The following is a 26,018-nucleotide window of genomic DNA, read 5'->3' as shown; positions in this document are numbered from 1 at the left end:
AAAGAGCTGGATAGAGAGTGGGAGGGCAAGCCCAGGGACAATCAGACAGACCAAGGGGGCACTTGCTGGCTTTGTGTGGGGCCAAAGGATGCTCAGATCCTAAGCCCCAGGCAGCAGAGAAGCTGCAGATTTTTCTCTGTCTCAAGGCCCTGCCTGGGACCAGGGGAGAGACTAGCAGGCCGGCCCCCTTCCACCACTCTTCCTCCTCCAAGCAGCCTCCTGCCTGCCCCCACCCATGTAAGGGTCTGGGCTGCAAGACCAGGGAACTTTGCACCCTACCACAGACTAAGGTCTGGGGGGATGGAGGGGAGATGGCAGGAGAACGAATAGAGGCCCCAGAGTAACTCTTTGGCAGAGTGAATACTGAGAAACAAATATATTGTACAGAAGGGTAACTAACTGGCTGCTGGATGACTGTGAGCTCATTGTGGGCGGGAATGTGTCTGTGGTTATATTGTACTCTCCCAAGCGCTTAGTATGGTGCTTTGCACATAGTAAGTGCTCAATAAATATAGTTGAGTGAATGAATGAATGAATGACTTTTGGAGGGAGCCGGGGGCAGCCCCGATCAGGGTTTGGTCTGAGGGACCAGACCCAGCCAAGCCCACCTCTTGTTGTCTGCTCTGCCACAGTGACTGTGAGCCCACTGTTGGGTAGGGACTGTCTCTATATGTTGCCAACTTGTACTTCCCAAGCGCTTAGTACAGTGCTCTGCACACAGTAAGCGCTCAATAAATACGATTGATGATGATGATGATCTCTCCCTGCCCCAGCGCCCAGCCTGAACTGTGCACGCCTCCACAGGAGTCAGGCGGTTCTTGGCCATGGGCGGCAAACCACACTGCCTTTCCCCATCATGCATAAATTACTACAAACTAACACTATTAACAGCACAGACAAAACCCCCAGGGTGGTCGGTCCATCAAAGAGACTCCGCCACGGCTCACGGATTTGGGCTCCCCCGCAGTCCACATGTTTAAGCATCTGGAAAGTCAGACTGGCTGGGCAGCAATAATAGCATTCTTCTTCCTCCTCCTCAGCTCAAACTCCTGGAGGATCAGGCCATCGTGGGGAGGGGAGGGAAGGGAGGGTCTGGTCGGATCCGGTCGTCGGTCTACCGCTGGGTCTGCCTCTGCCTCAGTACACGGATGGACAGGCTGTCAGCCTGGGTCAGGAGCTCGTTGATGTGGGCCAGGCCTAGCCCCGTAACCTTGGTCCCATTGACCTCCAGGATCTCATCGCCGACTCCCAGCAGGCCGGCGTACAGTTTGGCTGTGTGGGAATCAACCATCTCCTGGATGTAGAAGCCTGCGGAGTTAAACAGAGTGCCCAGGGCAGCCACAAAAATGAGCTAGGGCTCACAGCCCCGGAACCCCAAAAAAACCCAATGGTTAGAGCTCACTGTACCATTATATTGTACTTGGCAGAGTACAGTAACAACAGACACATTCCCACCCACAATGAGCTCACAGTCATCCAGCAGCCAGTTAGTTACCCTTCTGTACGTGTGGGAGTGTGTTCTAGTGGAAAGAGCACAGACCTGGGAATCAAGGGACCTGGATTCCAATCCCAGGGCTGCCACCTGCCTGCTGTGTAAGTTACTTGGCTTTTTTGTCCCTCAGTTTTCTCATCTGTAAAACGGAGATTGGCTATCTGTTCTCCCGACTCAGACGGTGAGTCCCATGAAGTACAGTGTTTGGCACACAGAAAACAAAGCACTTAACAAATACTACTGCTAAGAATTACAACGAAAGGGCTGAGCCAAAAGGTTTAGGCAAGACTCAGAGGGCCAGACTCCATCAGTGCAGAGATGAAACCAGAGGCGCCTGCCCCCTCCCTCCTCTGCTGCAATAGTATTTCCTGCCCCTTTTGACCCCAGAGCCCAGAGACATCAGGGGCTTCAGACACTATGGGGAGAGGGAGCCCCAAAGACCATTAGGGAACCACCTTTTCCGTCTCCTCCTCCCTTTGGAGGGTTCTGAAGCAGCATGGCTCACTGGAAAGAGCACGGGCTTTGGAGTCAGAGGTCATGGGTTCGAATCCAGCCTCCGCCACATGTCTGCTGTGTGACCTTGGGCAAGTCACTTAACTTCTCTGAACCTCAGTTACCTCATCTGTAAAATGGGGATTGAGACTGTGACTGTGGGACAACCTGATCACCTTGTATTCCCCCCCAGCGCTTAGAACAGTGCTTTGCACATAGTAAGCGCTTAATAAATGCCATCATTATTATTTCTGAAGCCGAGTCCTTGGGTCTTCCCCAGTGGTGCCTCAGCCACCCTCACCCTAATCGCCAAAGGGGAACTGCGGATGCTGCGTGGGAGAGACTGCGGGGCTCCTGGGACAGCCCGCTAACCATTCCTGATACCCAACCTTTGCCCAGCGCGGGCGTGGCCTGAGAAGGCACCACAAAGCTTACAAGGTGAAGGTGGCAGGGGGCAGGAACAGGTGCAAGCAGCCAAGCCCCGGGGACACACATATATGGGGATGGGGGAAGGACAGCTTTAAATATCCTCCCTGCAGTTTCCCATCAGCTACTCAATCAGCTCTCTCCTGCCTACCCTGCTGATCCACTCGCTTCTCCCACTACACCCCAGCTTGCACTCTTCATTCCTGTAGCATTTTTGAACACCTCATAAACCCTTTTACTTAACTATTAACTCATATTCCAGTGCCCTTTAGCTTCTTTCTCTTATCTGTAACTTATTTTGGTGTCTGCCCCCACCCCTCAACCCCTCAGATTGTAAACTCCCGGAGGACAGGGATCCTAAATACTAATTCTCTTATATTCTCCCAAGTGTTCAGTGCAGTGCTCTGCACACAACAGGTGTTCAATACTAACTGACCTCAGCAGTAGCCTCCAAACACAAACACTTTAACGTTACTGCCCTACAAAGAGAGAGGCCTTTAAAAGTCAGTTTTAAGATACCATCAAGTGCCAGAGGACATTTCAATCCTCCTTTGTTAAAGTCAAATCTCTCCCACTTGGACTCCACCTCTCTGCCTCTCGCTGTCTCAACTTGTCCAGTTGCTGGAATCAAACCAGCTCACTTCTTACAATTTAAACAATTTAAGGATCCAAACCACCCCCAATTCTTCTGAGAATCGGGAATTGCCAGGGGAACGGGATTCGTGGTGGTGCCAGCGGCTGGCTGGGTTCATTCTGTCACACAGGGTGACCGGGCCGGTGACCAGGCGGGCCTCTGAACTGGCTTGGCCCGGCCTTCCAATATCACTTCTTTTGAGGGAAGCCGGTCCCCGTGGGGGGCGGTCAGGGTGGGCTCCTGGAGTTACCTGTGTCAGGCCGGCCATTCCCAGAGGACACCCAGAAGCCGAACGTGCCCTGTGGGGGACGCTGCAGCTGGAGCTGGCTTGTCCCGTCTGGGAAGACTTCCAGCACGCGGCCCACCGTGCGGACCAAGTTGGGGGCGCTGATGTCTTCCACACTGAGGGAGCGCCTGGTCGGGGAGGGAGGGAGGGAAAGAAGGAGAGAGGGAGGAGAGAGAGCTCTCTTGAGTCCTCATCCTAGAGACCCACCCTCTCTGGCTGGAGAGGCTATGGTCCTTCCCGACGGGGACCCCCAAGGGGCTGAGGGCCAGCAGGGCCTCTGCTGAGCCTGCCCTAGAGAGTCAGCACGGCCCCTGCTGAGCCTCCTCCCTGAGGAGGTCATTCCCAGGAAAGTCTCCAGCCCAGCCCAGACAGCAGGGAGGAGGAAAAGGGCCAGCATCTCCCCATCCCCGTTTAGGTGGGGGGCACCTATGGACCCAAGCTGGCCAGGCCTCTGGGCAGCAGGTGTCCGATGGGCTCTTGCCAAAGGGGCTGGATCCTGGGGTCTCTGGTGACTCCCCCTCTGCAGAGCCCCCATCATCATCACCAACTCCCACATGGACCTTTCCCTCGTTTAAACCTGGAACCCCCTGGGCCCCTCCCAGATGAGCACAAGACCATGGGGTTTGATCTCTCCCCTCCGGAGGCCTGTCCAGTGGCCCCGCGGATGTCCTCCCTCCCTCACCTGCCCGCAGCACCGGGTCGCCCCTTTTGGTCGCCCACGAGGTAGAGGCTGGACCGATCCGCCTTGCCCAGGAGACCCTGCAGACTGGGAGTGGAGGCGCCTTTCCGTGGCTGGTGAAAGGGCGACACCTGCTAGGGAAATGCCGACAGTACACATGAGAAGCACGAGGTGGAAAGGAACAGTAACAGTATGTCATTAATCCCCTCAATTAGTGGAGCGCTTTTCTTTTCCAGAGTGCTTTCACAGAAACAGCAATCTCATTTTAGTCCTCACGAAAACTCTGAGGTACGGGGAGGGCGGATGACTACCCCCATTTTACAGATGAGGAAAGTGAAACCCAGGCGGGCAAATTCACTTTCCAAGATCACACTAAATTTGCAGGCAGTGCTGAGACCGGAATCCAAGTCCTTAGATTCTCAGACCCGAGCTCCTCCTCAGCTCGACTACCCTCCCTCTAAGGGGCCTTAAAAGGTCATCTGATGAATCCCCCCATCTCCAGGTGGTACTGCACTCAATCCAAAGCCCTAAAGAGAGCTATTTTCCCTTTTCTTCTAGTCTGTAATCTCATTCTGGGCAGGGAATGTGTCTGTTACATTATTGTGTTGTATGTTCATTCATTCATTCATTCAATCGTATTTCTTGAGCGCTTACTGTGTGCGTAGGGCACTGTACTAAATGCTTGGGAAGTACAAGTTGGCCACATATAGAGACAGTCCCTACCCAACAGTGGGCTCACAGTCTAGAAGGGGGAGACAGACAACAAAACATATTAACAAAATAAAATAAATAGAATAGTAAATATGTACAAGTAAAATAGAGTAATAAATATGTACAAACATATATACAGATGCTGTGGGGAAGGAGGTAGGGTGGGGGGGATAGGGAGGGGGAAGAACTTAGTACAGTGCCCTGTAAGTAAGCGCTCAATAAAGATGACTGATTGACTGATTTATTGAAAGCCTGAGGTTCTAACCTAAATCCCGAACTTTAATGTTTCCTCTTGTCCTGCCTTGTGCATCATCCTCCTTTTCACTCTCTCCCTTGGTTTAGATTCCTATGTGGTTGAAATTCAGAATCTGTTTTCCAAGGCCTTTGAGGACATGCACTGAAGTCAGAAGGGCCCCTTGCCTGTTGTGGGGTCTTGGGCAAGTCATTTAACTTCTCTGTGCCACAGTTTCCTCATCAGTAAAATAGGGATAAAGAACTTGCTCTTCCTTCCCCTTAAACTGCGAACTCCACATGGGAGAGGGACTGTGACCGTCTTGATTATTTTGCAGCTGCCCCGGCACTTAGTACAGTACTTGGCACTTATCAAATCTCATTATGGGCAGGGAACATGTTGGCTAATTCTGTTGTACTGCACTCTACCAAGTACTTAGTACGTGCTCCGCTCATACTAAGCCCTCAACAAATTCCACTGATTGATTGATCAAATACTGCTATTACTATCATCACTTGACACTAGAGAACTCATTGCACTTCAGCCCTGAAGTCGGAGCACTCGCTTTCTAGCTAAAGTGTGGATGTCCACCCTTACTGGAAAACAGGAACATCAGGTCAGAAGAAACAGGGGAGTGGCTCAGACTGGGCTCTTAGAGCAGTTGTCCCTGCTCCTAGCCATGCCAACGGTCCATTCCTCTATGCTCCTTTGAGGCTCATCAGTGGTCATCTACAGCCACCTAGAGGACTTGCATCTGCTGAGGAGAGCTTCACAGGCCTGAATTAATTGATCTCCATTTTACAGATGAGGGGGATTGTGGCCCAGAGAATTTAAGTGACTTGCTCAAGGTCACACAGCAGACAAGTGTCAGAGATAGGAATAGAAGCCAGGTCTTCTGATTCCTAGGCCTATGCTCTTTCCACTAGACTACACGGCTTCTCTCAAATTAGCCACATTTCTAAAACGTTCCCCTAGATCTACAGAGGGGCAGCAAAAGCAGTCAACTGTTTCATCCTGTCTTCATAGCCTCAATGGATTCTGAGTAAAACACCACCAACTACAGGGCTCATCTCTGCCACCCAGGCAGAGCAGAAGGGGGAGAATCACACAGGGGATTCAGTTGAAGAGCCACAGCAGCGAGGCCACAGTCCCTCGAGAAGGGGGTCCTGCAGTTTAGATGAGCGCCTCTTCTCCCTCCTGGTTCCCTGGCAGCCAGTTTCCCAGTGTGGGGTGGGGTGGGGTTTCCACACTGTAGGGGAGATGCAGACTTTGCTTTTGGTACAGGCAGGTGTTTGTGCTCTTTCTTAGCCTAAGTGTTGCTGCGAGGCAGCAGCAACCGATGGAATTGCAGGGCAAGAGGAGGAAGGAGAGGAAGAGGGTGGAGGCCAGATCTCCCAGGGGATAAGGTGAGAGGCTGGCAGAGGGCTGGTTTTCTCTCGAGTGGGGCACTTTATGGGCATGGACTGCCCAGACCACCCACCAGCCCCCATTTTGGGGCTCCTCAGAGTCAGGGTGTTGCCAGGTTTCCTGGGCATGTGTGGCAGTTCCCACACCCTGCCTGGGCCACGACACCCCCTAAGTGTCACAGTATACATGTGTTAAGCCACACGTGGAGAATAAGGTACTTTATATTGGTGTCTGTCTCCCCCTCTAGACTGTGAGCTCATTGCGGGCAGGGAATGTGTCTGTTGATTGTTATATTGTACTCTCCCAAGCTCTTAGTACAGTGCCCTGCACACAGTGAGCACTCAATAAATACAACAGTATGAATGAATGAAAGTTATGCCCTGTGGCACTAGCTGCCTGTCAGTGTCAGGACAAACCCACAACCCACCCTCTTGGCTCAGGCTGAGCCAGACCCCAGAACTGGGCCAGTGCAGAGCCCCGCTCCAACAGCCTCCTGCTCCCAGCTCTCCAAGGCCTCACCCTTGCCACCCAGTCAGTCTCCCCGGCCCGCCGCCTGCTCCCAACTCAGAGTCCTGATGAGAGCCTTGGCCCTTGGAGCCCCTGCCAGGACGGGCCTGGGAACCTGCCCCGGGCCCTGCAGACTCACCATCCGCAGGGACTGCAGGGAAGGGGCTTTCTTCACTCTGGAACCCCAGGCTCCTCCTGCCTGAGCGCCGGCGTCTGGGTCAGGGGCCTGAGGAGGGATCCGCTCCAGGCTGTAGCTGCGGAAGCGGCCCAATTTCTGCCGTGTGCTCTGACCCAGAGCGGAGAAGAACTTCTTCAGGCCCAGAGCAGGAGAGACGCCACTCCCTCTCCTGTTTTCTCTTGCTGGCACGGCCGCAGGCACGCTGGGCTCTGGATCGGCTCCTTGTGACTCCCTGAAACATACATGGTTGGCGGGTGAGAGAGGACCATGGCAGTGACTCCTAGACTGGACCGTGTCCCTGAGGGACACTTCCCCCCTCGTCCCCCCACCTCCTGCTCTGCCCCAGCAGGCTCAGGTCAGGGCCTCAGTTTGGAGGGTCTCAGGGGACTTAGGGATGGCTCTGCCTGCTCTCCCAGCAAATCAGGGAGGCTTCTCAACTGCTTCAGGCACTAGAGAGGGTAGCCCTTCCACCTAAATGCCTGGTGGGTGGGGAGGGGGCTGGGTCCTCTTCTTCCTCTCCTCCCTCTCTCTACCGCCACTCCCATCAAGCAACTGGGTACCAGGTTTCCTGATGTCCAGGGTGAACCCTCTCCTCTCTTCCTCTCCCTTCCCCGCCTCGGCCGCCTGGGTTATCCAGAACTGTGTTAGAGGAGTGGGGGTGGGAAGGAGGAGGCTGGGACCTGCTTCTCCAACGAGCCCAAGGCCCCATTCATTTTCACTGAGGCAAAGAGTGGGAGTTCAGCAAGGATAGGCCTGTTCTGATCCCATGAGAGGGGCATGGCTGTAGGTAGGTCAGGAGAACCACCAATTCTGGGGAAACTTTGTCCCAGGAAATGCGAGTTAATTTCAAAGTAAATGGGATTACATTTAGGATTGCCAAAATCAACAGGCCACTTTGTTACCTCGAGGTAGCCTGCATAACCTAGTGGAAACAGCATAAGCCTGAGAGTCAGAGGAAGTGGGTTCTAATCCAAGTTCTGCCACGTGCCTAAAGTGTGACCTTGGGCAAGTCACTTAATTTCTTTAAAGAAACTGCATCAGTTACCTCAACTGTAAAATGGAGATTAAGATTGTGAGCTATATGAGGGACAGGGACTGCGTTCAACATGATTACCCTGTATCTACCGCAGTGCTCAATATAGTGTCTGGCACATAGAAAAGTGTTTAATACCTTAAAAAAAAGACTTTCCCCTGGGACCACTGATTCTGGAGGTAGGTCTGGTGACACAGCCATGGGCCTGCCTGCCCCAGGAGGGGGTTTGTGCAGTGGGTGGAAGGAAGACAGCATCCGCTTTCTGGGGAGGGAAGATCGTGAGTCTGGCTCCTCTCTGCCCCAAGTCCCCATCCATAGCCAGGATAGCTCCACTCACCGGGGTGACATGCTCTCATCAAATGGCAGCTTTTTCCCCTGCAGGTCCCGCTCTGGCTCTGGCCCGGGTATGTGGTTGCTCAGAGGTGCCACTGTTGCCAGGGAGACAGTGATGCCTGTGGAGTTGAGGCTGCTGGTGGCACCAGAGAGGAGCGGTCCTGGGAGTTCACCTGTAATAGCAATAATAATAATGGTAATTGTTAAGTGCTTACTATGTGCCAGGCACTGTACTAAGCACTGGGGTGGTTACAAGCAAATCGGGCGGGACACATGGTAATCCCCATTTTACAGATGAGGTAACTGAGGCACAGAGAAGTGAAGGGACTGTTCTGATCATTCCCCCGCCACTCTGGTCATGCTGGCTCCAGCCTCTGTCCTCCACCCTGCTGGTCTCCAGTTAAACCAAGGCTTGGGCAGAGGGTGGGTTTCCTTGGCCACTTGCCCAGGGAAGTGGCTCAGATTTTTATCCCAAGAGCTCCCTTACCTCCCAGCACTCCCACCCCGCAGAGGCAGGCTAGCAGCAGTTCTGGGCCAGGCTCCACCACAGCCCATCCCCCAGGAGGGTGGGGATTAGCTTTGCAGTTTCTGGATAATCCTGAAAGGGTCACGACCTCAGTTTGAGAGAATCCCCGCCTACCACTTCTCCCTGCTCATTTTTGCTCTCCAATTTGAACTTGCAGTCTGACTCAAAAAAGTAAAATAAAAGGAAAATCTCTGGGTCTTCTAAAGCTTTCACCAGCCCTCAAATTAGTCTTGCCTTAGAGAACCATGCCTTGCAATTCCCCCAGCTCCCCCAACCCCAGGCCTAGGCAGCAAAATAGAGACACAGCTTCCTGTAAAAATCTAACAAGAGGAGCCTGAGTAGGGGAGGCAGAGTATAATCTTTCAAATTCTCTGTCCAATTTCCTTTAGACCAGCCTAATTTCTTCAGGGCCCCATAACTTGCCCAGCAGTCTTAGATGGCTTCTAGGACCAATTTGTGCCTCAGTCTTCCTGTCAGAAAAATGGGAAAAGCTCATTTCACCTCACAGGAATATTGTGAGAATTTATTTACAAGTGCTTATTCATTTGTAAGCTCTTAGTTTGGTGCTCTGCACACAGTAAGTGCTCAATAAATACGAATGATTAAAGTTCAAAGCACTTCGAGTTCAAGAAGCAAAGATTCCATCTGGCAATTAAGAATAACACCCGTTGGCTCCATAACCATCACAGTACCCAACTCCTCTTCCTGAGTGAAAGGAAGCAGGAGCCGGCTCCTTTGGTCAATTCATCACTGAATGTCTCTCCACAACCCAAGGACACCCCTCAGCTCAGAACTAGTCAGCTGACCAGCGTCAGCAGTGTCTATAATGGGCAGGGAGATCCTCAGGTTGGATCCCCTCCTCCCTCCAGCTGGATCGGGGGGTGGGGAAGGGGATCAGGAGGTGGGGAGGCAGAGCCAGTGCTCCCCACTGGGAGAAGGTTGAGAGCAAGAGGTGCCATCTAAGAGGGACTAGGGGATGTGAAGGGTCTAAGTTCCCAGGACCAGTGTGCTGCTGGCCCAGACTACCTTCCTGGCCAACACTTCCTCCCTTCCGTTTCCACCACTAATCACTCTCCCCGTTCCCTCACCCTCATCAAGGCCAAATCTGTGTAGGAAGCAAGAGCTCTGCATCTATTTGTCTGGGACTCCGGAGGGTCACCTTGTCTCTTGCTCTCATGCTATATCACAGGGGAGGGGAGGGGTGATTTGGCCCCGAATCACCCCTGCCACAAGGTTCCTGTTAACACACACCGGAACCTGGAATTGTAAACCCAGTCATGCTGCTCTGCGCTCTTGCCCATAACCGCGGTGCAGTTGGCCGCCTCGGGGAGGCAACCGACATAATTTGATTCCGAGATCATCTCCGGCTGGCTGCCCACCCGAAGGAGCTCTCATTTCCAATCTCTGGCTTTCTCTGCTTCCTTGAGCGAGTCACTTCACCTCTGAGAACCCTAAGTCGTCAGGGGCCCCAGGGGCGGCCAGGGTGGATAAAACATCTGGAGAGCAGCAGATGAAATGAGCAAGATTGAGGCGGTTTTGCTGGGGGCGTTGTCTGTTTCCTGGCTTTAACTGTTCTGTGGTCTGGGATCTTTCCCCACCATGACCCAGCAGCTTTCTTCCCACCTAGCAGGGATCGCATTACACTGGCAAAGATGGCTGAGCTCCGATTCACAACAAGCAGATCTACATGCCCCTTGCCTCAGTTTACCCAGCTGGAGCACAGAGGCACCGACTCCTCCCAGCATTCTGGCCTCCTGGAAAGGCGTACTGAAAATTAATAACCTCCTGTCTGTCAGCATACAAGTCAGGAGCAGAACTGGTGCCACACTTGGGCCTCTTGGCTCCCTGGGCCAGCTTTCTGCTGACTGGGCCCTACCGCCTCCCCGATGGCATCCTGGCCTGCACTGGAGGGGCTATGGGATTGGTCAGCTAAAGCCATGGGACACAGGAAGGGGTCCTGCTGGAGCTAGGCAAGAAGAGAATGAGGATGACTGTGATTCCTGAATTGTAATCCCGGGGCTGAGACACACACACAGAATAAGCCGCTCTCTTACCCTCTTTGCCAGGTTCACTGGGTGGCCCCGGCTCCTGGCTGCCTGGGCTCCTCTCCCAGGGGCTCCACCCTGCCAATGTCTTCCTGCTGTCTGGTTGCTCCCGGGGCCTGACATTGTTGCAGTTGTTGGTGGATAGCACTCGCAGTCGAGTCCTGACCCGGGGACTGGGATGGGTCTCCGGGGCTGTTGGCTCTCCTCCGGCGCTGCCATTCAGAGAAGATGGGAGGGTTGGCCGGGCCATCGCTGGGTCCCTTGGGAGCTCAGGCCTGAGGCTATCGCATTCAGGGCCCCTGACCAGCACAGCTCTCCTGCAGGGCTTTGGTGGGGCAGGCCCTTGAGCCCCCAGAGAGGACGGGGCTGGTTTCTGGGTAGGGTGGACAGCCCTGCTACCTTGGCCGCCAGGAGGCCCAGGGGCAATTGGGATGCTTTCTGGAGGTTCCTGTCCCAAACCTTTGGCTCTCTCCGATGACCCTGGAGGCATGGGCTGGAGTGAGGCCATGCCCTCACAGTGAGCCAAGCCTCCACTCCAGGTGGCTCCAGCCGGCAGACTGTTCATGGTGGCTGGAGGCTCGGGGATGGCACCCACCCTTGGAACCTGGAACTTTCGACTTCTGTCAGTCATCCCGTCCCCTGCTGGCACCCGAGGGGCCCAAGGTGGGCTGCCCTGGGATCGGGTGATGTCCGGCTTCCCCAGTTCCGCATCCCGGCCTCGGGGCTCTGTCTCCCCGGCCCGTGGGGCCCTTGAGCAGGAACTGTGGCTTCTGAGATGCCTGGGGCAGGAGACCCCGGCCTCTTCGCTGTCTGTCCGGCCACCATCGGAGGTATCGGTGCTGTCCAGGGCAGAGTCTGCCTCCTCTGGTTCAGTGACCTGCCCGACATAGGTCTCTTGGACTCGCTCCTCCTGGAGCTGCCGTTGGGATGGGGGGACCCAGCCTGGGGAGCCCTGACCCTTGGAGGCCTTGAGAGCCCTCTGGGAGCCCCTGTCCAGACCTCCAGAGGCTCCGCCCTCCTGAGCGCTGTCTCCCCCAGAGCTCTGCTGGAGGTAGGAGCCACAGGCACCACACTTCTCGACACACGAACCCGGGGGCTGCCCCGTGGGGTCCCTCCTGCCGGGCCCGCCGGCACGCCCTCTCCCAGGAGGCCTCCCACCGGGCCCGCCTGCCCTGCCCTCCCTCCAGCTGAGGTTGCCATTGATGTAGTCGGAAAGGTCGGGCTTGGAGCCCAGGGGACCCCGGGTCCAGGAGCGGGCCATCAAGTCCATCATCCTCTGCTGCCGCTGCTGCATCCTGTCCAGGTAGCGCACCTCTGCATCGCGGGTGGACTCATCCTCGAAACGGACCCGGGATGGGGACAGCCCTCGCTTCCACGGCTGCCCGCAGCCGGACTCCCCACTGGAGGAGTCGCTCAGGTTTCCACTGTGGGAACCATCCCCATCTCTCGGGGCAGAGGTCATCCTGGGCTCCAGGGCCGGATCCCCACCAGCAAACCTGACAGAGTGACAGAGACACTGAGGGGTTACAGGCTGGCAGGGGTTGGGGCGGGGAGGGCATACTGGGCCAGTCCAGGGCCAGGCCCACCACAGCCTCTAAATCAGAATACTGTTGAGGGCCCCCAAATTTCTGTTCGGCCCAGGGACCCCAGCTGGAGGGGCCCTAGTGCTCAAGCTTCCTCCTCCAATTACATATGACCTGCTGGAAACAGCATTCACCAGCCCACAAAAGGATTTTCCCCTCTGGCTAAAACCAAATCCAGGTTCTTTAAACCCAGCCCACTGGTATGGTCCTTCACTGGCTCAGTAAGACTTCGGTTGAAACCACATTAAACTGCTACCCCTGCTGACTACGAAGGTAGGAAAGTGTGTGGATGGCATGGTGAAGGCTTTTTGGGACTCCACAGATGCATCCTATGATGTAGTGGCCTGGTGGCTCTCAGCAGGTTTGGATTACTGGGGAGGTTTATGGAGCTACAGCCCAAGGGCTTCCAGCTAATGGGGGCCCTCAAACAAGCCACAACCTGGACCCCTGCTGCTGCATTCCCTCTCCCTCCCCTTACCAAAAGCTGCCCTCAGGCACAGCTGGATGGAGCATGCTTTCCCTCACAAACACCCCGCAACCCCTGACCCGCCCGCCCACAACTCCCTCTCCTCCCTGCGTCTTCGGCTCATTGCCGGGGACAGCACACAGGAGTAATAATAACAACAAAAATAATTGAGATATTTGCTAAGTGCTTACTATGTGCCAAGCGCTGGGTTAGACAAGGTAATCAGGTCCCACATGGGACTCACGGTTAAGTTGGAGGGAGAACAGGTACTGAATCCCCACTTTGCAGATGAGGGACCTGAGGCACAGAGAAGTTAAGTGACTTGCCCAAGGTCACACAGCAGACAAGTGGCAGAGCCAGGAGTAGAACTCAGGTCCTAAGACTCCCAGGCCCATACTCTTTTCTCTAGGCCTCACTGCTTCTCACTGTAGTAGGCTAGTAACACTTTGCAGATGAGGGTTCTTTTTGTTTTTTTCTTTTTTAAAGACAATTATGGCTTTGGGCTGGGAAGGAATAAAATCGCAGCTGCAAAAACAAAGAAGTTGGCTCTTCTCCCCAGGGGCCCTCTGAAAGCAGGATAGGCAAGCCTGTTAGAATGATGTGAAGACAGGGGGCTGTACTCGATGACCTCTGAGGTCCCCCCCTCCTGTGAGTTAACCATAGGTACACACACAACACGGCTGTTAATGATAGAACAGTAGCCCAGCCAATAGTCCCGGGGGAATCCCGACCTCTCAGCCCTTGCCCACAGGTGACCGAGTGAAGCCTTCGGCTGAAGGTGAGGATGACAAAGAGAGCAGGGGCAGAGCATGGCCCTCTAGGGCAGTATGGTCAGGGCAGCAACAGCTAAGCAGCTTCTGCCCTCCCTTCCTCAGTCTGTGAAGGAGGAGGAGAGGAGGGCCGAAACACCCCCCACAGCAGCTATTGCAGGAATCATTTTAACGAATAATAGTTGTGGTATCTGCAAAATGCTTCCCATGTGACAAGCACTGTACCCTGGGGAAGACATGCGATAACCAGGGTGGACACAGTTCCTGTCCCACATGGGGCCCACAGTCTAAGTAGGAGGGAGAACAGGTATTTCCATGCCCATTTTACATCTGAAAGTTAAGAGACTTGACTATGTCACACTGCAGGCATGTGGCAGAGCTGGGATAAGAATCCACGTCTGCTGCCTCCCAAGCCCGTGCTCTTTCCCCTGGGCCATGCTGCTTCTTTTAATTGTCCACAAAGAGTCCTGGCCTCTGAGGGTTGGGTCTGAGGTGCAAGTGGGCTCAACAGAGAAGGTCTCAAGCCCAGGGTGGTGGCAATAGTGGGCTAATTTGGGAAACCCAAAGCCAGATCCCCACCTACAGGGGAGGTTGGGGAGATTGGGGAGTCTGAGCCTTTAATCCCCAATGAAATCTGCAGGTAATTCTTCATAAAAGCCCCATGCAAATCTGTCTCTCTGTCCCTCTCCATCCGTCCCTCAGGTTCTTGCTAGCTGAAGGCTTCCCCCAGGGCTGCCCAGGAGGAGGCTAATGTGTCTCCGTAGTAGGTCCGGCTTCTACCCGCCCCATCTTGCTCTTCCCTTCCCAGAGTGCTACAAGGCATTGGCATGGCTGGAAGAGCTGGGGGATCAGGGAACACTTTTTATTTTTCCAGAGCAGAGTCAGGGAACAGCAGTCTCTCTGGTCAGCCCCGAGCCCCATTGCCAAGAGATATCTCACAGGACACCACTGGCCAGCTGGATAACTCTGACCCCGGGCCTAACACAGACATCAGTTCAATGGGAGAGATCAGAATCCGCCTCCAACAGCCACCTTCCATCATGCATAGCTAGAGTTAACGGGAAGATTTCTCTAACATACCCCAACACAGCTCTCACAAGGCATGGGTCCATATGGAGAGGCCTGTGTTCTGTAGGGTGGGCATGTGTGTGGGATGGGTGGGTAGATGATGTGCTGATGTGCATCAGTATATAATATTTGTTAAGCACTTACTATATGCCAATCACTGTATTAAGTGGTGCGGTAGATCCAAAATTATCACACCTGAAGAGGCAAGGGACTGGGCATGGGTGTATGTTTGGGTCAGCATGACCCATCACCATCCCTGAACACAATTCCAGCTTGGGTTCTGCACATCACCCCCGACTAACTTTTGGCTTCAAGCCCCGTCTCCGCTGAAGAGGTCGTGGGGCTATTAGCACAAGCAGCTAAACAAGCAAGCACAACAGACACGCCCCCATCGTCTCCCTCCCTGCCCACTGCCCCAGTGCACGGGACTCCCCTTACCGTCGGTGGGGAACGCCGGTGGGGAGGATGTCGTGGCTAGCTCGGAGTGGGCCCGTCCTAGCCTTCATGCGTCCACGCTGCAGCAGCTGCTTGGCCTGCTCCTGCTGGGGGCTCAGCACTAGGTCCTGGCTGGGAACACAGGCCCTGGAGTCGAGAGGAGGGATTAGAAAAAAATAACAAGGATTAGAAGTGGTTTAACAGTGACGAGGCATGGTTTGCTGTGAAGGCACCACCTTGGAGGCTATAACTCCACGCCTGCATGGCAGAGATTCCATGCCAGGAGGCACCGTGCCACTCCACCCAAGGCTCCCACAGGGACCAACTGAGACTCGGCATCAGGGACGGAGCAGGGGTCGGGGGACTACGGGTCCAGAGGTCAGGGCCTAGAAGGGGAATTTCACGGGGGAACTGAAAATGATGGGCTTCTGGAAAAGCAGGACAAGATTCTGGTATAGGTTTCTCGAGTTGGGGGTTGCCCTCTGGTCTCAAACCCCAAATTGTCCTCAGTAAAGAACATGGGCCGAGTGTAATTAATGTGGAGTTTCCCAGGAGGAGGAGGCAGAAGCATGTCTGTGGCTTGTTTGCCTGGGTACATGCCAAGCTGCCTGCCCCGGGCATAATTACTCACACATACAGGTTCACATGTGCCCACATGCACGAGAGAAAATACTACATCCTGCATTCACAGGCATCAGTTAGTAGACCATGTTTACAATCAAACAAATCAGCAGTAGTGGGAGATGCAGTATGGCTTAGAGGATAAATCATGGGTCTGAGAGTCAGGAGGACCTGGGTTCTAATCCTGGCTCTGCCACTTGTCTGCTTGGTGACCTTGGGCAAGTCACTTAACTCCTCTGTACCTCAGTTACTTCATCTCTAAAAATGAGGGTTAATACTGTGAGCCTCATATGGGACATGGAGTGTGTCACACTTAATAATGGTAATAATGATGGCATTTGTTAAGCGCTTAGAAGATAAAGCATGGGTCTGAGAGTCAGGAGGACCTGGGTTCTAATACTGGTTCTGCCACTTGTCTGCTTGGTGACCTTAGGCAAGTCACTTAACTCCTCTGTACCTCAGTTACTTCATCTCTAAAAATGAGGGTTAATACTGTGAGCCTCATATGGGACATGGAGTGTGTCACACTTAATAATGGTAATAATGATGGCATTTGTTAAGCGCTTACTATGTACAAAGCACTGTTCTAAGCGCTGTGGGGGATACAAGGTGATCAGTTTGTCCCACGTGGGGCTCACAGTGTTCATCCCCATTTTACAGATGAGGTAACTGAGGATCCGAGAAGTTAAGTGACTTGCCCAAGGTTACACAGCAGACATGTGGGGGAGCGGGATTCAAACCCATGACCATCTACCCCAGCACTTAATACAGTGCCTGGCACATAGTAAGCACTTAACAAATACCATAACAAGGCCAGTGGTGTTTTGGGGGTGCCAACTGTAGGCACAGCCCTTGAACCAGGCACAGCTTTCCATCTCCTTCAGTTGGCCCTCCCGCTCAGCTCTGCCTCCCAGGGGGGTCAGCTGTTTCTGATCCTGGGCCAAACCTAGCTAGACTACTGTGGAGACTGGCTCTGACCAGATAGCTCACTAGTCCAGTGAGAAGGATCCAGGTTTCTGGGCAGTGGACCTCAAACCAAGAGCCTGGTAGTGGATGGGTCACTTATTAAGGCCCCTGTCTGGCTGAGGCATTTGACCCTCCAAACAAGGCCTTTATGGGGCTGTTCAGGCCACTGCTCAGGTGTGATGGTTGGGGCAATTTTGGCTAGAGGAGAGAAGAGTTGGGCCACTGGTCTCAGCCTCTGCCCCACATCCCAGCGCTTAGTACAGTGCCTGGCACATGCAAGTGCTTAACAAATATCATCGTTATTATTCCAGCACAGGGATTAAGGATTCTGCCCCTGGGCTAATTGTCACAAATACTCCAGGCTGGAACCCTAATAATAATAATAATAATTATGGTATTTGTTAAGCACTTACTATGTGTCGAGCACTGTTCTAAGCGCTGGGGTAGATACAAGGTAATTAGATTGTTCCACGGGGGGCTTACAGTTTTAATCCCCATTTTACAGATGAGGTAACTGAGGCACAGAGAAGTTAAGTGGCTTGCCCAAAGTCACACAGCAGATGAGTGGCAGAGGCAGGATTAGGACCCATGACCTCTGACTCCCAAGCCCACTCTCTTTCCACTAAGCCATGCTGCTTCTCTAGCCACACTGCTTCTCTAAAGATGGAAAGATGCTATTCTTTTCCAAACCACTATGTTCCTCCCCAGAGCTGACTGTTTTCAGTTCCCCTGGAGAAAAATAGGTTTCTCCCCTGATTAGAAAAGTACAATCTTTAGAGGATGGGAGTTAGGTCAGAGCCACCATCGCCCAAGAAAACAAGGAGCAGCAGCAAAACTTTCCCCAGTGCATTATCTTCCTCCACCCGACCAGGCAGGGTTGTATTCTAGGCTAGAGACTGGTGGGCCTCCCCACAAACCCAGACTCATGCCTGGTCAGTGTGAAAAGGTTTTCACCCAGTTTTCTTTCCAGCTGTCCCCTAATGCTGAGGAACTCAAAATGCTGAAAGACCTGGGTGCTGAATTTATCCCAAATCTGGGATGTGGGTGGAAAGGTTCACATCATCCCCCACGTGTCCCTTTTCCCCACAGTCCCCTCCAGGGCATCAGCCTTGTGTTCAATAATTTGGGAAACACTCCAAATTCTCCCTGCCCGGGTCCTTTCTCCTTCTCACTGATCTTGAGCTGCTTCACTAAGTCAAGTTTTCAGACTGATTCTTTCCCCTAAGGAAAGGGGCGGGGGGAAATGGTACTGTCTTAATAGGTTAGAGTCTGCTCTCTATTCTCCATCCCCAGCATGACTATAGGGTTGGCAAGCCACAGAACAGCTGTTGTCCATTTTGGAGCCCTGGTAGTTTGGGCTGGTCTCCTCGCGGCAGTGGCCACAACTATCCTGATTACAATAATCAGCTCAAATGGTTACTTCCATCAGACTGTATTTAACCCCTTCTACCTGGGGCTGTCCAACACAGGATTAGAGAGGGCCCCAAGCAAGAGTTCCAACCTCCCCACCCCAGCAGCACTGAGGCCAAAATGAAATGAAAAATCAAGCCTCCAGTTCAAAGTCAGCTCCATTTCACAGCATGTGATTTTCAGGGCCCTCCCTGGGGCCAGGCAGCCCTCCATGCCCTAAGCTGACACAGCTGTCGGAGCAGAAATGGAAGGCAAATATGCCCAAAATGAGTTCTGAATTCCAGACACACACAGTCTCTGGTTCGGTGCGGTGGGGGGACTACTAATCCAAGATGCTCAAAGAAGACTCTTGGGATCAAACCCTAGGGCAGGGCATGCTCATTGCATCTCATAAAATACACAGGCTACTTTTCTGGCTGGATAACCAAGGGGCAGAGAAAGAGTGGAGTGAGAGAGCGAGACACACACATACACACAAACACACACATCAGTCCTGAACTCTTACTTGCAGCCGTCAGAGTCCTGCAGGGAGATGCCTGAATCCCAGTCCAAGTCGCTCATTAGCAGCTCTAGAACACAAAACGGTCAAGGGGGTGAGGCAGAGGAACCGGGGTAGCTCTCCCTAGGCTGATCCCCAGCTTCTGCTCCTTGCCCACACAGAAGGGAGGCTCTGTGGGTGGCATGGTGAGTGGCATAGCAGAGACTCACATATACAAAGGAGGGATCTTGCATAGACCCGGCAGGGGCAGACATGGCCCTGATGCACTCAGCGCTAGCCCAGGACATTTTCAAAAAGTGTCAAGGCCCCTGGAAGGAGGTGTGGAAAGAAGGGAAGGATCCAGAGCCTGAGGAGGAGGGCAGACCCACGGGCTGGAGATGGCTATGGGGTGTGGGTGAGCTGGACTTTCAAGGGGTGGAGAATTTATGACAGAGCCTCCTCAGCTCCCCATGCCTGCTGCTCCCTGACACGGGGTGAGCCAGGGAGGGCACTCAGCCTCCGTCCCACTCACCTGGTGATTTTCCTCCCTGCGCCTGGGTCGGTGCCCCCACTTCTTGGTGCCGCCGGAGGTGGCGCTTCCCTGCCAAGCTCAGCGTCTCTTGCAGCACAACTCGATTCCTTTCCACCCGGTCTGCCAGTGACAGGGCACAGGTGGAGCCTGCCCAGCTATTCCAGCTTCCAATCTGCCACAGCTGTCCTTCCAGGGCTGGGCCTGGGGGTGGGGCCTCAGGTGCTGGGACCAGACCTTCTCCATGGGGATCTGGTTTGTTGTTTCCCGGGGATGGTTTATGGGCTATTGGACCCAGCTCCCCACAAGCATCAGGCCTTGCTGGACTTCTCGGGGAGGCTCCCTGGGGCATACCCTGCGGGAAGCAGTCGGTCCCCTGCAGCTGTCTCCAATCCGGGTCGAGGGGGCTCCTGCTTCTCCCAGGGCAGCTTCCCCATCCTGCTCTGGCTCCCTTGGAAGCATCATTTCCTCTATGAGCATGAGCAGGGGATTCTGGGCCCACCCCTCCACTGACAGGCTGAGACTCCGCTTCCTCGCTGTTGCCCAGCAGTAGGAGCGCCTCCGTCAGGTAGGAGCGGACCTGAGCTTGGGGGGCCGTGCCCACATCCTCCCCCGCTGGCAGCACTGTGCCTGCCCTTCCTTGCCTGGCCTTGGGGTTCTTTGTGGTGGGCCACTCCTGGGGGGCCGTTCCAGGAGCCCCCGGTCCTCCAGCCATCCTCTTCTCCTTCAGGGCTCGAACTTTAGACTCCAGCACCGAAGGACCTTGGGGCCACTTCTCCCATCCCCCATTTGGTTCGGGGGCCGAGCCTCTGGGCTCCCCGGCATCCTGGGGGCAGACCGGGGGTCTAAGTGGGGCTCTGCTTCCCTGCTGGTTAGGGTCTTTCCCAGACCTCCTCCTGGCTGCAGACAAATCTGTCTCCATGAGGTTGGCAGTGTGATGCCCGGGTTTGGGGGACTGTAGGAAGCAACACAGAGAAAAGGAATCAGCAACAGGCAGCACCGGACTTTGGGATCACACTGAACAGCTTCCCAGCTGGGCTACCCTCTCCACTTCCCCACCTCACACCAACCATGAGGCAGAGAATCCAGGGCTCAACTCTAAACAATAGCATTTATTCATCACCTATGTGCCGACAGCATTATACTAAGCACTTGGGAAAGTACAACTGATTTAGTATACAGAATTCCTGCCCTCACAAAGCTTACAGGGTAGCAGGGGAAACTGTATTATAATAATAATAACACACTTACTTTGAGGCAAGCACTGTACTAAGTCCTGGGGCAGATCCAAGATCGTCGGGTCAGACCTGGGCCCTGTTCCATGTGGGGTTTACAATCTAAGGAAGAGGGAGGAGGCCTGGCCGGCCTTTCCAGAATCAATCAATCAATCGTATTTATTGAGCGCTTACTGTGTGCAGAGCACTGTACTAAGCGCTTGGGAAGTCCAAGTTGGCAACATATAGAGACAGTCCCTACCCAACAGTGGGCTCACAGTCTAAAAGGGGGAGACAGAGAAGAAAACCAAACATACTAACAAAACAAAATAACTAGAATAGATAGGTACAAGTAAAATAAATAGAGTAATCAATCAATCAGTCATATTTATTGAGTGCTTACTGTGTGCAGAGCACTGTACTAAGTGCTTGGGAAGTACAAGTTGGCAACATATACAGACAGTCTCTACCCAACAGTGGGCTCACAGTCTAAAAGGGGGAGACAGAGAACAAAACCAAACATACTAACAAAATAAAATAGAGTAAAATAAATAGAGTAATAATTCCGTACAAACATATATACATATATACAGGTGCCGTGGGGAAGGGAAGGAGGTAAGATGAGGGGGATGGAGAGGGGGACAAGGGGGAGAAGCTGCTTCATGAAGCAGAAGCCATCATGAGGCCAAAATGAAAGGGTTCTGCTGAAGCGGTAGCAAGCCAAGACTAGATGGCTCCATCTTCACGCCTCCTAAAGATGATTTCTTACTTTGTCATCGGCAGGCATTGACTGAAAACGTTTGTCTGTGGGGTGTGATGAAACCAATCCAATAATCTGTTTTTAACGCCCAACCCCTCCTCTAAACTCCTTGTGGGCAGGGGTCCCATCTACCAACTCTGTTGGAGTGTACCCTCCTGAGCGTTTTGGACGGGGCTCTCCACAAAGCAAGCGAGCGCTCAGTACATAGCAGAGATCAATAGCTAACCTTCGATAGATAAGCAGTATGGCATGCGGACAGGGCATGGGCCTGGGAGTCACAAGGTTTGCTGCCGTTTGTCTGCTGCATGGGGTTAGGGCACGGGCCTGGGAGTCACAAGTTTTGCTGCCATTTGTCTGCTGCATGGGGTTAGGGCACGGGCCTGGGAGTCACAGGGTTTGCTGCCATCTTCCCTTTTAGACTGTGAGCCCACTGTTGGGTAGGGACTGCCTCTATATGTTGCCAACTTGTACTTCCCAAGCGCTTAGTACAGTGCTCTGCACACAGTAAGCGCTCAATAAATACGATTGATAATGATGCCATTTGTCTGCTGCATAGGTTAGGGCACGGGCCTGGGAGTCACAAGGTTTGCTGCTGTTTGTCTGCTGCATAGGGTTAGGGCACGGGCCTGGGAGTCACAAGGTTTGCTGCCATTTGTCTGCTGCATGGGGTTAGGGCACAGGCCTGGGAGTCACAAGGTTTGCTGCCATTTCCCCTTTTAGACTGTAAGCCCACTGTTGGGTAGGGACTGTCTCTATATGTTGCCAACTTGTACTTCCCAAGCACTTAGTACAGTGATCTGCACACAGTAAGCGCTCAATAAATACGATTGATAATGATGCCATTTGTCTGCTGCATGGGGTTAGGGCACGGGCCTGGGAGTCACAAGGTTTGCTGCCACTTCCCCTTTTAGACTGTGAGCCCACTGTTGGGTAGGGACTGCCTCTATATGTTGCCAACTTGTACTTCCCAAGCGCTTAGTACAGTGCTCTGCACACAGTAAGCGCTCAATAAATACGATTGATAATGATGCCATTTGTCTGCTGCATAGGGTTAGGGCACGGGCCAGGGAGTCACAAGGTTTGCTGCCATTTGTCTGCTGCATGGGGTTAGGGCACAGGCCTGGGAGTCACAAGGTTTGCTGCCATTTCCCCTTTTAGACTGTGAGCCCACTGTTGGGTAGGGACTGTCTCTATATGTTGCCAACTTGTACTTCCCAAGCACTTAGTACAGTGCTCTGCACACAGTAAGCGCTCAATAAATATGATTGATAATGATGCCATTTGTCTGCTGCATAGGTTAGGGCACGGGCCTGGGAGTCACAAGGTTTGCTGCTGTTTGTCTGCTGCATAGGGTTAGGGCACGGGCCTGGGAGTCACAAGGTTTGCTGCCATTTGTCTGCTGCATGGGGTTAGGGCACAGGCCTGGGAGTCACAAGGTTTGCTGCCATTTCCCCTTTTAGACTGTAAGCCCACTGTTGGGTAGGGACTGTCTCTATATGTTGCCAACTTGTACTTCCCAAGCACTTAGTACAGTGATCTGCACACAGTAAGCGCTCAATAAATACGATTGATAATGATGCCATTTGTCTGCTGCATGGGGTTAGGGCACGGGCCTGGGAGTCACAAGGTTTGCTGCCACTTCCCCTTTTAGACTGTGAGCCCACTGTTGGGTAGGGACTGCCTCTATATGTTGCCAACTTGTACTTCCCAAGCGCTTAGTACAGTGCTCTGCACACAGTAAGCGCTCAATAAATACGATTGATAATGATGCCATTTGTCTGCTGCATAGGGTTAGGGCACGGGCCAGGGAGTCACAAGGTTTGCTGCCATTTGTCTGCTGCATGGGGTTAGGGCACAGGCCTGGGAGTCACAAGGTTTGCTGCCATTTCCCCTTTTAGACTGTGAGCCCACTGTTGGGTAGGGACTGTCTCTATATGTTGCCAACTTGTACTTCCCAAGCACTTAGTACAGTGCTCTGCACACAGTAAGCGCTCAATAAATACGATTGATAATGATGCCATTTGTCTGCTGCATGGGGTTAGGGCACGGGCCTGGGAGTCACAAGGTTTGCTGCCATTTGTCTGCTGCATAGGGTTAGGGCAGGGGCCTGGGAGTCACAAGGTTTGCTGCCATTTGTCTGCTGCATAGGGTTAGGGCACGGGCCTGGGAGTCACAAAGTTTGCTGCCATTTCCCCTTTTAGACTGTGAGCCCACTGTTGGGTAGGGACTGTCTCTATATGTTGCCAACGTGTACTTCCCAAGCGCTTAGTACAGTGCTCTGCACACAGTAAGTACTCAATAAATGATTGATAATGATGCCATTTGTCTGCTGCATGGGGTTAGGGCACGGGCCTGGGAGTCACAAGGTTTGCTGCCATTTCCCCTTTTAGACTGTGAGCCTGCTGTTGGGTAGGGACTGTCTCTATATGTTGCCAACTTGTACTTCCCAAGCGCTTAGTACAGTGCTCTGCACACAGTAAGCGCTCAATAAATACGATTGATAATGATATTTCATCTCCATTTTACAGATGAGGAAAGCGAGGTATAGAGAAGTTAAGTGACTTGCCCAAGTTTACACAGCAGAGAAGTGGCAGAGCTGGAATTAAAACCCAGATCCTCTGACTCCCATGCCCATGTTCTTACCACTAGGCAACACTGCCTTCTAGTAAATTCCAGATAGGAGGAAGCAGTATAGTATATAAGATATGTTTATAAGTTAATTCAATTCATTCAATCATTTATTGAGCAGTTACTGTGTGCAGAGCACTGTACGTCTGGTGCTCATCTGGTGTACATCTAAGTTCATCTGGTGTGGTAAGAGAGAGGACTGTATGTAGAATACATAGGTGCTAAGAAGGTCTGGAAGGATTGAAGGCCTTTGGGGACTGGGGATACCAGGCAGGATAGGATGCGAAGGAATAGAGTGTAAAGTGGAGGGAGGGCATAAGCAAGAGACTGGGCATCAACCAGTTCTCATCCTACTTTACCTCTCTGATTTCCTCCTACAACCTAGCCCACACTCTTTACTTCTCTAGCACCACTTAACTCACTGTACCTTCATCTCATCTATCTTGCATCCAGTCCCTGACCCATGTCCTCCCTCTGGCCTGAGACTTCCTCCTCCTTCATATATAACAGGCCACCACTCTCTCCAACTTCAAAATCATCCTAAAATAATGGGTTGAGGAGTGGTCCTCTCAGATGCGGCAGATGAGGCCATAGAGGATGGTAATTAACTGTTTTCTGGATGGTAAGCTGCAGCATGAGAGAGGCTCAGCTGCACTAATAGGAATAATCTTCTGACTTGAAGATGGTTAAAACTGGAGACGGGCAAGTCTTAGAAGTTTGCCCTCTCTGGAGGTATTGGTGCCTGGGGCAGAACCCCCGACCTGTTTGGGGTGGATTAGGAACTTTTCAGAAACTTCCTTCCTGAAAGTTAGAAAGTGTTTCTTTAGGCTCCGCAAGTCTATAAACCAAGTTCTGAACTTGTTTAAAACTTACTCATGTACAGGCACACACACACGGGGAGGGGGGGGGCGGGGGGGAGAGAGAGAGAAAGAGAGAGAGAAACTGACTCTCACTGAACAGGGGATCTCATTACAATCAGACTGGCAGGATGCCTGCCCAACCTGGGCCTTCTTCACTGTTTAGCCGCAACAAACACACACACACTCACTCTTTCTCTCTCTCTCTCCTCCCCCCCTCCCCCAACTCCAACTTCGAAACTCACCGAGCTGCAGCTGGAAAGGATTTGCCTCTTCAAGGGAAGGAGGAGAAAGGAGGAGGAAGGAGGGAGAGGACACTCCTCCTCCCCACTCCCTTTCCCTTCCCAGTCCAGAGTGGGTTAAAGGATATAAAATCCTGGTGCCAAAGCAGGCAGTGTCTCTGAGCCTGGTGTCCACGAGGTACGGTCCCACAGGCCGCTCAGAGAGGCCAGCACGGGAACCAGGAGCCTCCCTCCCGGGAGGCCGGAGGGGAAGGGTGAGCTCAGCTTCTCTTCTCTCTGGAGGACTTCCAGTTTGCTGGATTTAGCATTGGTTCGCAGGAGCAGCAGCAGGAGCAGCAGCAGATGGGTCTGAGCCCCGGAAAGCCAATTCCTTCTCCATCCGGTAGTTGGTTTCAGGGAGGGAGGGGGCGGAGGTTGGCATAGGAGGAGATTTCATTCACCGTTCGTTCATGGTTTGGCTATTACGGGGAAAAGAGGCCAAGGCCTAGGATTTTTCATGCGTCTTGGTCAGCAAGAGAGCCTGAGCCACAGCCCTGTGATCCTCGCTGACCCATTTATCCAAAGGCAGCTTCAGTCGGTCCTTCTAACCAGCGGCGGCCTAGCTGCCCTCCCCAGCCCCCAGCCCCCAACCATCCTGGCTCTGCCACGAACACCCCAACTAACCAGCGGGAACTGCTTCCTCCCAGCACCACACCGGAGAGAGATTTATATGCAAATATCAAAAGGGGTCAGGAGGCTGTGAGGAGGAAAAAAAAATTACAAAAGGCCCCAAAGTTTGGGGGAAAAAGGAGCTGCCTGAAACGGCTTTCCCTCAGTGGCCCTGGTTCCCCCCCCCCCCCCATCTCTCTGCCCCCTCCTTCCTCTCTCTCTTCCCCTGGGTCCCTCCCTCCCTCCCTCCGACTGAGGCCTGCTTCAGGAGGTATCTAGCCTCTATCTGGAGTTCAAGGGTGCTCCACAGCTTGGAGGTGGCAGCTGGCTCGAAGCTGCATACCAGGGCACCCAACCAAAAA

General features: G+C 53.2%; 1 protein-coding gene across 1 annotated transcript; it reads right to left on the bottom strand.

Moving 5' to 3' along the window:
* Nucleotides 1-698: 698 nt before the first annotated feature.
* Nucleotides 699-25,079, bottom strand: KIAA1614 (KIAA1614 ortholog). The gene is made up of 10 exons (XM_038758192.1): nucleotides 25,012-25,079; nucleotides 19,311-20,262; nucleotides 18,806-18,869; nucleotides 15,307-15,450; nucleotides 10,991-12,477; nucleotides 8,415-8,583; nucleotides 7,006-7,276; nucleotides 4,013-4,140; nucleotides 3,295-3,458; nucleotides 699-1,308 (listed from the first exon to the last, which is right to left on the bottom strand). The coding sequence occupies exons 2-10, from the start codon at nucleotides 20,227-20,229 to the stop codon at nucleotides 1,115-1,117; spliced, it is 3,540 nt and encodes a 1,179-aa protein (XP_038614120.1). The 5' UTR covers nucleotides 20,230-20,262; nucleotides 25,012-25,079; the 3' UTR covers nucleotides 699-1,114.
* Nucleotides 25,080-26,018: the final 939 nt, after the last annotated feature.

The sequence above is a fragment of the Tachyglossus aculeatus genome, chromosome 16 (assembly GCF_015852505.1).
Source record: "Tachyglossus aculeatus isolate mTacAcu1 chromosome 16, mTacAcu1.pri, whole genome shotgun sequence".
NCBI lineage: Eukaryota > Metazoa > Chordata > Mammalia > Monotremata > Tachyglossidae > Tachyglossus > Tachyglossus aculeatus.
This window is presented reverse-complemented; position numbering and strand designations above follow the sequence as displayed.

Bases quoted from the DNA above. Each gene is read 5' to 3' on its own strand.
- KIAA1614 (XM_038758192.1), bottom strand. From the start codon at position 20,229: ATGGAGACAGATTTGTCTGCAGCCAGGAGGAGGTCTGGGAAAGACCCT. The intron at 8,584-10,990 runs GTAAGAGAGCGG...TTGCTATTACAG, and splicing joins CAGTGAACCTGGCAAAGAGG to GTGAACTCCCAGGACCGCTC. The intron at 3,459-4,012 runs GTGAGGGAGGGA...CTCCCCGACCAG, and splicing joins CGACCCGGTGCTGCGGGCAG to GCGCTCCCTCAGTGTGGAAG.